The sequence below is a fragment of the Arachis ipaensis genome, chromosome B04, assembly GCF_000816755.2.
Source record: "Arachis ipaensis cultivar K30076 chromosome B04, Araip1.1, whole genome shotgun sequence".
Classification (NCBI taxonomy): domain Eukaryota; kingdom Viridiplantae; phylum Streptophyta; class Magnoliopsida; order Fabales; family Fabaceae; genus Arachis; species Arachis ipaensis.
In genome coordinates, this window is record NC_029788.2 from 2747697 (window position 1) to 2759384 (window position 11688).

The 11688-nt window shown below is 30.9% G+C and overlaps 1 protein-coding gene across 6 annotated transcripts in view; it reads right to left on the reverse strand.

Moving 5' to 3' along the window:
- The window catches only part of LOC107638231 (DNA repair protein RAD50), a 15291-nt gene extending 10189 nt beyond the window's left edge, over positions 1-5102 (reverse strand). For 3 of the 6 annotated variants that reach the window (XR_002360487.1, XM_021120443.1, XM_016341389.2), the window contains exons 1-12: positions 4815-5101; positions 4633-4719; positions 4318-4485; positions 3861-4036; positions 3220-3334; positions 2568-2796; positions 2236-2414; positions 1981-2151; positions 1388-1492; positions 1211-1318; positions 912-1123; positions 718-810 (exon numbers count right to left, since the gene is read on the reverse strand). Coding sequence is in view for 3 of the 6 variants with exons in the window: in XM_021120443.1 (XP_020976102.1) it covers positions 718-810; positions 912-1123; positions 1211-1318; positions 1388-1492; positions 1981-2151; positions 2236-2414; positions 2568-2796; positions 3220-3334; positions 3861-4036; positions 4318-4485; positions 4633-4719; positions 4815-4937 (1766 nt within the window). In the remaining 3 variants the exon portion in view is untranslated. Of the gene's footprint in view, positions 1-717; positions 811-911; positions 1124-1210; positions 1319-1387; positions 1493-1980; positions 2152-2235; positions 2415-2567; positions 2797-3219; positions 3335-3412; positions 3508-3860; positions 4037-4317; positions 4486-4632; positions 4720-4814 lie in introns of those variants that run through there. The other 3 variants (XR_002360489.1, XR_002360488.1, XM_021120444.1) reach the window with 2 other exon arrangements.

An 11688-nucleotide genomic window follows, 5' to 3' on the forward strand; every position in this document is an offset into this window, starting at 1 on the left:
TACTATCAATGTATCAGAAGAAAAAAAATGAAAAATCATATAATAGCTGGCCAATTTGCCTTTCAAAAAACAAAGGAACAAAAGAAAAAATGTAATCAGAAGTAGTGTACACTAACCACGGTTCCCTCTTTCTCTGGTTCGTACATTTTTTCTCTCTCTTCCCTGGTGCCCCTTTTTATACACCTTATCAGTGATATAAACCTCTCTTCTTCCAATTTTTTTTCCGTTCAGTTCACTATGTCTACTTCCAGACAAGCCCCTGATTCTATATTTAGATGGTTTATTTCATCATTTGTTAGTCTAAAGACATGATGAGACAACAGCTTGGTTTTTCTTTTAAGTTTCTAGTTTTTATGTTCTCTGTGTTATGTTTTATGGCCTCTTATGACTTGAACTTGATCTTATGTTTATTTGTTAAATTTGCTACTATATTTGCTGCATCAATTGGATGTCTTATGACTAGAAAATTGCTTATATAGACTAGATTTTATAGTTTATTATATTTGCAATTTTTCTGCATGTTTGTTTGTACATATATATGTATTTTTTAGGTAATCTGCCGTTTCCCGCAACGCCATCCGCAATAAATTTATGGCAGATTTTTGGCTTACCGTCATGAGCCGCCATCCGCAATAAAAAACTACAGGTTTCCAACACTGAAATTTTGCAAATATATATAAGAAAAACACAACAAAAAAAAGGGTTTCCCCAATCAACCTTAATGCTTGAGAAACTTCCTTCATCAGATCCTTATCAGCAGGGACCCTCCCTTTTAGCACCATTTTTATTTTATCCTTTTGGTCATCTACTCTGTAAAGAATACACAGAAGATTACCAACTTCATAATATACAGTTATGAAAACAGAAAGCCAATAATAAGGAAAATTAAATGATACAAAAAATTGATTTACATCTTTCTATGTTTCTTCTTGTGATTCTCCAACTCTGCTTTCTTAAAAGATAGCTTCACTCTGTCCTCTGAATCAGCAACCATGATATCCTTCTCCCGATTGACAGCCTTAATCTTTTGTTCAATACTATATACCTCACTTTGCTTTTGACGTATATTTACTTCAAATTCTCTTTCAGCTAGTTGGTTTGTCTTCCTCTCGACATCTATTCGCTGCAAGCATCACTTCATAAAACTTGCTGGTGTCTAAAATTAAGGTTATGTGCAACTGAACAACATCAAACAACAGGCTAAACTCACCAAATTTCTTTCTCTTTCATCAATGTGAGAAATGTTTACATTGGAAATTTGAAGTTCGAGTGAATCACGCTCATTTTCTTTTTCCTCAATGCGTCTAACAATGCCATTCTGCATATATAACAAAATCTTAATATCATAAAACGAGTTGGCATCTGACCATGCATTTAAATGTCAAACCTTGATCTCTGATTTAGCTTTTTTTTGAGCCTCGGTATTTTTCCATCGGTCATTGGCATTCATGTAGCAGTCCCATGCCATCTTGAGTTTATTATCATTTGCTTTCTGCACAAAAGAATCCAAAAATATAAAATAAGATACTCAATTCACCATAATTTAGAAGCTCCAGGAATATTTTAGAATATCTGATGTTACTGACATATTCAACATTGATGATGTTTTGTAAGTGTTGAAATATTGAAAATGATTTAGAAGTTTTGTCAATCAAGAGAAGCACATCAAACAAAACATCAATTCATTAGTGAATAACTGAACAGACAGAATAAAGTACAAAAAACTAGGATAACATATCCTGCTAACAAAAGCACCAAGGAAAAATACGCATGTCATGCACATAAGCATGCCATTCTCTCTGTACATCCAGCAAAGAAATCCGTTATAATAGTCGCTAGCCAAGTATGACAATGAAGCCCACAAGATCAATTAACTAACCAGCATCAATTATTCTCTAAAATTCTGTCATTTCTATCAAATCATTATCATAAGTACATAAAAGCAAAGATGTAATTAGAGATGGAGGACAGAAAACACACCTTTTTATCTTGGAGGTCCTTCTCAAGATCTAAAGCCCTTGATTTTACACGATTGGTCAGGTTGGTAGCAACCTCATCAGTGAAGGGTGACTCTGGAAGAGGCCCTAAATTATGCTTCGCAAAAAGATTTTTAATACACAAATCACGTTCATTCTTCAAAGACATGTGAGCCTGTAGTTCAAAGTAGAGAAAATTACAATAATGTTCCACACAACTGGATAGCTGTATAAACACAACTTTACATCAATTATTTACTTCAGCTTCAGTTTGAAGCTTGCTGATCTCCCAGATGGAATCATTGATAGTCTGCTTAAGGAAAGAACTTTTAGTGTCAATGTCATTCAAGTCTCTCTCCAATTTGCTTATTTTTGTTTGTAAAAATCCAATCCTTTCTTCAAACTTTGTCTTCCATTCCATCAACTCTTCATCAGTGTCTAATCAATGTAAGAACCAGAAGTATAAAAAAACTTACTGTGAAGTAAACTAGTGGGCGATAGGTAAACAAGCACATAGAAATATAGAATGAAACTAAAACTAGATGAAAACTAAAAGAGAAATGGTAACACATATACAACAATGGTCAGCACCTTCATTATCCTCGGTAAGAGCTGCATATTGTTTCTGTTGTTCCCTAAACAGAGTGCTTCGTTGAGCAGTTTTAGTTGAGATTTGGTCCTGCAGCTTTCGCAAATCTTTCAGTGTTTTCTCTGCATGATGTATTTTATCATCCACATCTTTAATGCTTCCTTCCAACTCCTGTAACTGACATTTTAGAGATTCTGTTTTCTCCTGGTCTTGGGCAATGCTTTCACGAAGCTGTAAGAAGATAAAAGAAAATAGTTATAATCAGATTTTTTTTTCTTTTACTTTTTTGGGAAAAACTGTGGTCTATTTTATATTTATAGTAGTCAAAATGGCAGAACTTCTCTACATTTCTGTTTGAAGACACATGGAAAAGAAGACAACAGCACTGCCTGGAGAGATGAATGCCCTCCAAAAAATAATATGTCGTCGCAGCAACTAAGCAGCACATGAATGCAAGAACTCAGAAGAATTCAAATTGTTTTTTGTGTCTTACATTTATGATCCAAAAAAGTAGGGAGAATAATGCAGTTTATGTCCAAGATCATCAGGAAAAAATTAAAAAAATAAAATAAAATAAAATAAAAAAAGAAAAAGGGAAGACAATTTGCAAATTTTCATCTGCAGAGATGTCAAATTTTAGAAAAGGAAAGTGACCTTATAGGCTGCATCTTTCAATGTTTGAAGATTCTCAAGCTTAAGCTTGAAAGTCTTTATCTCTTGTGCTTGTTCCTTGTGAAGTTTCTTTATAACCTCCAGTGCCTTTGTATATCTGCTCAGTAATATTAATATGTTATCAACTCTAAGTCACAAACACTAGCATTTGCTTGAATTGCTTTATGTAAAGTACCGCATCAGTTTTTGCAAACTCAACCTAACATGGCTCAATAAGGAATGTGTGCGTGTGTGTTTTTTGTCCTTTTTTTTGTGGTCAAGCAGAGCACTCTGCACAGGTAATGGAGTATTATCAGCTATGTGATTTAAACCATAGATGATTGAAAGTTGCTTCATACTTATGATAGTAAGATTCTTCTGAAGCAATTTTACAATGTAGTGACAGCTGATTTCATGTACTACCTACTTGAGCAAGATGGAAGACAACTTGAATTTCATAATGATGAGAAATTTGGTAATTTGGATGGGCAGAATGCATTGACCAAACACAATATGTAAAAGACAAGTTAAACGAATTATACAAAGCTCACAAAAGTTGAAAATCCAAAGTAGATCTGTGATGTGTAACCCTTTTCATACAAAAGATTAATAAAAGAGGAATTGTATAGTAACACAAATGATACCGAGTTGCAGAAAAGATGTCGTCAAACTTTTTCTTCAATGTGGAAGGATCCTGCAGTGGCCAATTCGCTTCATCTTGATGAACAAATATAACATTTTCTAAAATGGCCTTAGAAACACCCATGAGCGCAGGAATTTCCTTATCCATGTCTGCACATCTATAGCTAAGGCAAACTTTCTGACAAAGCAAACCAAGTAAGTCAAGTTAATACGACAAGCAAAAAAAAAGACAATTTGGCAATCACAACTCACAAGCCAGAAGCAAACCCTAGATTCAAACTATATTACGTTAACAAAGTAAACCAAAACACTTAGTCTCTCATTCATTGGATTAAACAAACACTTTCATTACTCTTTCCAATTTCCTATACTAATTATAAAAGCAACATATTGCCTTTGTATTGTTTCCGCATCTCAACATCTTGTGGTTGAAGTTGAAGAGTAAAGTTGACAATGTACCTCCCCATTATGAGGATTAATAGTTTGAAGTACACTCTCAATTGCCTTGTATTCCATCTTCGACGCCTTTTGTGTGAGCTGAAAGGACCTTATGCAAACCACGTCTTTTCCCGCTGCTGTCTTAAATCGGAGCTTAATCTGGCCCTTCGTTTCAGTTTCACCAGCAACCTTCCAAAACAAGTTCCAAAATACTAATCAATTAGTAGTAGCCATAGCAGTATCCTTATGTTTTGTAAAATATAACATGAGTGAACTTAACATGATCCTAAATCCCTAAAGTGATAAGTATACTACAACAAGTCTTAAGAGAGGAACCTTGGGGTCATGAATGAAGCTGTGACCAGACCTTGCATTAGGAGGCAACTCGCCGGTGCAAGAAAGCTTCAAGCACTCGATGATTGTCTGCATAAACCGAATGAAAATGGCGTATTATTGTGAGGAGTTAGGGTTATGAAAAAGAAGAAGAGAAGAGAAAAGGGAGGGAATGAAAATCGTACGGTTTTTCCAGCACCGTTGGGGCCAACGATTAGGGTTAAGGGTCTGAAGAAGGTGATGACATTCTTGTTCTCTGGGTCGAAGCTCCGAATGCCTTTGATGAGCATCTTATCAACGGTACTCATGTTTTCTTCCTTTCTTTGTGGGTGCTGTGTGTTAAGTGAAAGTAACAAAGTAAGACGAAGAGAGGGGGGAAATGGCGGGAGAGGAGTTCCCCCAAGTGATGATGATGACTGAGAAGAAATGAATTTGTGTGTGCTGCTCCCGTCACTCAAAACAAAAGCAAAGTAATAAGTAATAGGTAGCATTTGACGGAGATTAAGAGATAGAATCAGTATTTTATTTGGTATAAAATGTGATATAGAAATTAAAACAAAAATGAAATTCTAATTTAATTTGTACAAAGGTAAAATTGAAATTAATTAATTAAATAAGAGTATTTTAGGTATAAAATGTTATTAAAATTTTCGTCTCCATTTTTAAAAATTTTAGTCAAATGTTTCCCTACTTTTTGGAAGTACTGAAATACTGAAATTTTAGAGATGGAGACAGAAATTTTAGTACCAGTCTCTGAACTAACAAATATGATACTGAGTATCACTCTCACAATCTCTATCTCAGTACCTCAAAACAAACGCTACTAAGGTTCGGAAAGCGGTAGGACTTCGAACCGTTCTCGCAACGAATCCATAGGTTCAATCATTTCATGGACTGATTTTTTGGCGAGTGAATACTACACCCGACTCCTGACAATTATCTCGAAAAGACTATGACACTCTCAAAAAAAATACTCAATTCGGTCTTTAGTCTTTTTTTTTGGACTGATTAGTCCTTATACAAAAAAATAATATTGACTTTTTTTTAGCATAGAAGCTTTATTGTCTTTTTGAGGGTTTAGGGTTTAGGGTTTGTAAATATTTTAGATTTATTTAAAACGCAAGAATAAAAGTATAATAATCTAAAAGCTTTTAATTAAATAAATGAATAATTTTTTGTAGTTTAGGAAGAGAAAAAAAATCGATAGACTAGGATTTACGTTTTAGACTTTAGGTTTTAGGATTTATGATTTAAGATATATGATTTAGGCTGCAAATGTTAATTATGTGGGGTTTAGTAATTAGTTGTGTTAGGATTATTGTTTAGGGTTTAAATTCAAGGATTTATAGTTTATTAGTTAAGTTTTATGGTGAGGGTTTAGTGTTTAGGGGGTTTGGTTTAGGATATAGGGTAGAAGGTTGGGGAATATAGAAAGGTTTAGTGTTTAGAGTTAGGACTTGTGCGTAAGAATTTATAATTTACTGTTTAAAATTTATGGTTTAGTGGTTTAGATTTAAAATTTACGGTGGATGTAATTGGTTTTTGAAATAATATAAAATGAATCAAATTATTATAAATTTAAACATTTTGAATTTAAAACTTAAATAGATATAAGTTAAATGAATGATATATTTTAATTTGATAACAAACTTTTTACTCATGTTAAAAATAGGAAAATTTTAAATAATTTTAGTGATTTTATTTTTATATTTTTAATTTAAATATTTTATTTTTTGATAAATACATGCAGTGAAATAAGAAATTCAAACCTAAAAAATTATTGTGTGAGAGATATTTATATTTTGTCTATTTTCAAAATATTTAGAAGTTGAATGAAAATTTGGATCCAAATATTTTGAGACTAATTTGGTGTGATTTTATCCAGTTTTGGGTCGGGTAAGGATCTAAAAGAATAAACCGGTTAATATTTAGGGTCGGATTCGAGTCAAGACGAACTCGGCTTCGCCCGACTCATGTGCATCCTAGGAGAATTTAAAAAGGTATATATGTTTTAAATTAATTCTAATATTATGTTATATTAATTATAAGTTTATTATTCTGTTTTTGATCATATTTGTTGAATTAGGAAATAGATCAAAGAAGAATGAAATTAGGATTTATGGATAAATTTAAGTTCAAATGTGGATATCAACTTTTCGATAACAAGTATGTTTTTTCTTCTTTATAAATAAGTACATCATAATTTGTTGACATAAATTTTATCAAGATCCGAATTTCACTTGATCTAGACCCAATTTTAGTAAACTCAAAAGTAATGTAATTTCGTCAAATTTAAGGTCGAATAAGAATATTAGAAATAGATCCAATTATTATTTAAAGTCGGATCTAGATCAAAATACCCGACTTGACTTGCCCTATGTGCACTACTAATTTTTCATAGGATATATAGTTTGGGTATATTTTTTATTAGATATATAATTGAGTAAAAATATGGGTGGATTGAAAGAGTACAGAGTAATTGGGCGATCATTTTGAAATAATTTGAAAAAATTTTGATAAAAATGAGAGACCCGTTGGAGGTGTCTCCTTCACTCCACAAGGGTAGTAATTCTTCTAGAGGCAGAGTCATTATTATTCTTATTATTGTTATCATTTTTCTTCTTCTTTAGGCCCATATTGATTTTTTGGGTCCATTACATTGTTACCATATCCTATGAATCACGGAATATTCAGACCAAACGAACTAACGAAACCCAAATTTCATGTACCAAAAAAGTAGTAGCTAATTATACATTTTTGCTTTACACCACCGACTAAGGACCAATATTTGGACCTCAATTCTGAAAGTTACCCAAATGGTTCCAATCCCTCTAAAATGAAATGTTGATAGTCCAACTATGCGATACTCCATCATTTTTTAGACAACTTTTTGAGTAGAAATGGTGACCCTTTTGGTCTTACCTTGTAGATATATCATAAGAATATTTTCAAATGTACCGTCATATCAGTGTATCAGTAATTTTAACACCGATATAATAGTATACTTAAAATTTTTCCTATATTATATTAGCATAACATAGTTATTAGCTAATTGTTTGGTAGTTTCATGTACTTAAAAGTTAAATGTCTTTTTATAATTGTCAAGCATTATTGTCAATTTTAAAATTATAAGACGATTTTTTAAATTATTTCTATAATTTATTCCTAGCTTGGGCTGGAAATTAATTCCTGACATCACTGGATCTGTTTGTGACCATGACATGATATTATTCGTGGCTAGCCCGAGCTTGCTGCACAGAGGAGTTGCCCAGCGTCTTTTTTATTGGCCTCGTCGGAGCCTGTTGTAAAAAGAAGTTTGTCATGGTCATCATCGTTGGCTTTGTTGGAGTTCGCTGTATAGAGGAGCTCGCCGCGCCATGCAGAGGATGTCATCCATAACAACAAAGTAGTTTAATTTATGGCTATGGATTATGGAGTCTATTCAAACTTTAAAGTAACCGCGGTCAGAGAAGGCACATAACTAGTGCTACATTTAATTTAGAGAGTGGGTCGGGTGGTTCTTGGAGTCGAATTTGGGTTGTTGGGCATAGTCCAAGTCCAAAATAAAATAAAATAAAATAATGGCTAATATACTTTCATATTGGGTCTTTAGTCAGACTTAATCCCTTTTTTTATGTAAATTTAGGACTTAATAAATCTTAAAACCACATGCATTGGGCAAATTATATCGGATTTGGATCTTTTAAAGTTTGAATTTCAGTTTAGAGAATAAAGTGTGATCTTCTATCTTGAATAGTTTCTTTTTCATATTTATTCTTGATTCCACCTATGAAATAAATGGTGAGAGATCACACTTTACTCTCTAAAGTGAAATTCCAATTTTAGAGGATCCAAATCTCATAGGGAGTAACTTACCCTTTATTAAAGTGGGTTTAGTAAAATTTATCTATATAATACTATATCAATAAAAATAACTATCTTTTATATTAACTGCGTGAATAATTATTAAAAAGAACATTACATGACTAGTAGGACATCAAAATTAAATTATATATATTATTCGTCGTTGTCACCTGTAATGGACCATAAAATATATGGCTAAACACTTCCAAGAACACTTATTTTATTTTAGTATATGTTATATGATTATTGGAAATTAGTCAAGAAAATTGGACATATATTAGGAGCACCGTGTAGCCTTGCGAAGGTGGAATTAGATAGTCACAGTAGCGATATTACCATTTGGACGCAGTTATGAAGTATAGAGATATATATAGTCTCAGCAACGTCTATGTTCTCAATCTAACCACAACATTAATATTTTCATTAATTTTTAGAATAAAATTTCTCTTCGGTCCCTAACTATTTACGAAATTAACCTGGCGCCTCTTCACTATTGAAAATTAACAACGCAGTCTTTATCCATTCTCTCCGGTTAAGAAGGTCCTTTCGGTCACACGAAGAGAATGGATAAGGACCATGTTGTTATTTTCTAATGGTGAGAGGACCGGGAGGGATTTTACTTAAAATTGAAAAATAAATAAAAAAAAGTATTGTTTTAAGTTTTGCATCTAATGCATTCTGCCATATTTTACATGTGAACGGAGAGCAAACAACGTTATTAGAGCAAACAACGTTAAACTTAATAGATAGTACAAAATCATTAACAACGAGACTTAACACAAAAGTGATAATTATTTGGGTTGATTAAGCATTATTATGTCTTGGATTTAGGATTTTAAGAACGACATGTATGTTCTATATTGTTTAACCTAAAAAAAATATGTTAGTTCAAGATTATTATTCCATACACCTTTTTCTAAAAAAATTAAACTGCTTTTCTTATTAGTGGAATTAAATTCATCAACCATAATTTCAATAGTAGAGTTACACGTAGAGACTAAATATTCTTTTTAGATTTTTAAAAGTGATATTTGTTTCATTCAAATGTTCGTGATATGACAAATTAATTTTAATTTAATTTTACGTATTTTAATTTTTTTTATTTAGTTACTAATTTGAATTTTATGTCAGAGGATTTAGAGTTTTCTTTATTTAACCTAAAGTTGAGTGAGTTTTTTCGATTTAATTTCCAAACTAGTGAACAAATTATATTGAGGTATTTCTTTTTTGTTGCATTAAGAAATTGAATACAAAGAGAATCAGTTGATTTTTTATTCAATTTCTTCAAATTTCAATCGATTGGAATATATTATCAATCGATTGAATTCAGAAAAAAATAATTTAAAACGCTTTCCAATCGATTGAATTAGAATTCACATACACAATCAATCGATTGAATTTGGCAAATCCATATTATTTTGGTGAATTCAATCGATTGTTTTGGTGAGACCTCAGTTGTTTTCAAGCATTCAATCGATTGAAATACAAAAATCTACTTTTTATTCATCGTTCAATCGATGGGGTCATATAACCAATCGATTGATTTATGCGAAAATCATGCTGCTTTGCAATTTTCAAACGATTGTTTTGTGATAAACTGTAATCCAATCGATTGAGTTATAATTCAATCGATTGTTTTGAAATTCCAATCGATTGGTTTTCAAAGAAACACGATTTTATTGTTGATCATGAACGTCACGGATCAAATATAAACTTTTAATCCATTGGAATGGCTAAGAGGTTTATTATGATTAATGGAAGATCTAATTCGTTATTGTTTTTGTTTTTTATTATTAATAAACATAATAGATGATTGATAAAATAATAATTTATAAAATAAAAAACTGTTTTTATAATTAAATAAAATATATAGGATTAATTTGTAATTAAAATTAGTTAAAGAACTATGTAGCAGTTGTTAAAAAGACTTTAAAAACATATTTTATTATGGAACTATTTAATAGTTCAAACGTTTTGGACCATCGGCATAAGATTTGAATGTATCTAAGAGCAAGAATAAATACTAACTAAAAGGATAGTTTAAAAATTTTATTGTGTTCCAATAATAAAAGGCTGTGGAAGATGCAGAATGAGTTAATGCTCTTTCTTATAATTTGATCCTTGATAATGTCTCATTAGATTGATTGACCTTAATTATTACTATATAATGAATTAGTTTCAAATATTTTTAAAATTATCATGTAAATTTAATTGAAACTGAAAAAAAAGTCCTACTTACAAAATTTTTAAAAATAAGTATTTTAAATAGTAATATAATTAACAAGTTAAAAAAACTGGCTATTTGAAGATTTTGAAAGAAAAAAAAGCCAAGAGTCTAATATATTAAATGTAAAACATAAAAAATTATTAGTTAGTGTTAGATTAATTTATTTAATATTTTTTAAAAACGAAAACAGCAAACACAAAATTTATGAAAATGCATGCATGGTTATTAAAGGTTCATCATCTTATCTTCTTAGTTATATTCATATGCTTCTATTTCACATGCATTAACACATGACATACATAATAATGTGCATATAATAAACATAAGCAGAGGGAGAATTTTTTTTAATAATTAGTGATCACAACTAATTCTTTTTTTTTTTTCGGTTAATGTGACTGCAACTAATTTAATTATAGAAGGACATATGAAATAAAATATGAAAATATAAATATAAAAAAGGAACATGGAAAAGAAATTAACATAGCTCTGCTACAACTTATACGTCTAGCATTTGTTTTGAGAAAAAAAATAATTTATCATTTAATTTCTTTGCTGGTTGGTTGGTATCATTTTCTTTTTAAGAGCATCTCTATTTAATTTGCATGCATTTAAAAAATAGACAAAAAAAGAAAAAAAGAAAGGGACTTATAAGTTATAATCATATAACTATATAAGTTTTCAGTCACTTTCAGCATCTCTCAGATCAATTATCATCATCAATATAATAAGGTGAAGTTTGTAACACATTCCTTCACATTATCTTGTGTTAAAATAAAATGAATCAAATACAAAATCCCACATGAATGCACACGGTCCAATAATAAATTCTTTAATAGTAAAAAACTGTATCCATATTTTTAGCCTTAGCTCAGTTTTAATATTCTCGCCAAATTAAAATGAAGATCAATATCATTCTCAAGGTTAATTGAACTATTGATATTATAAGTAACAATGCACGCCAAATATGA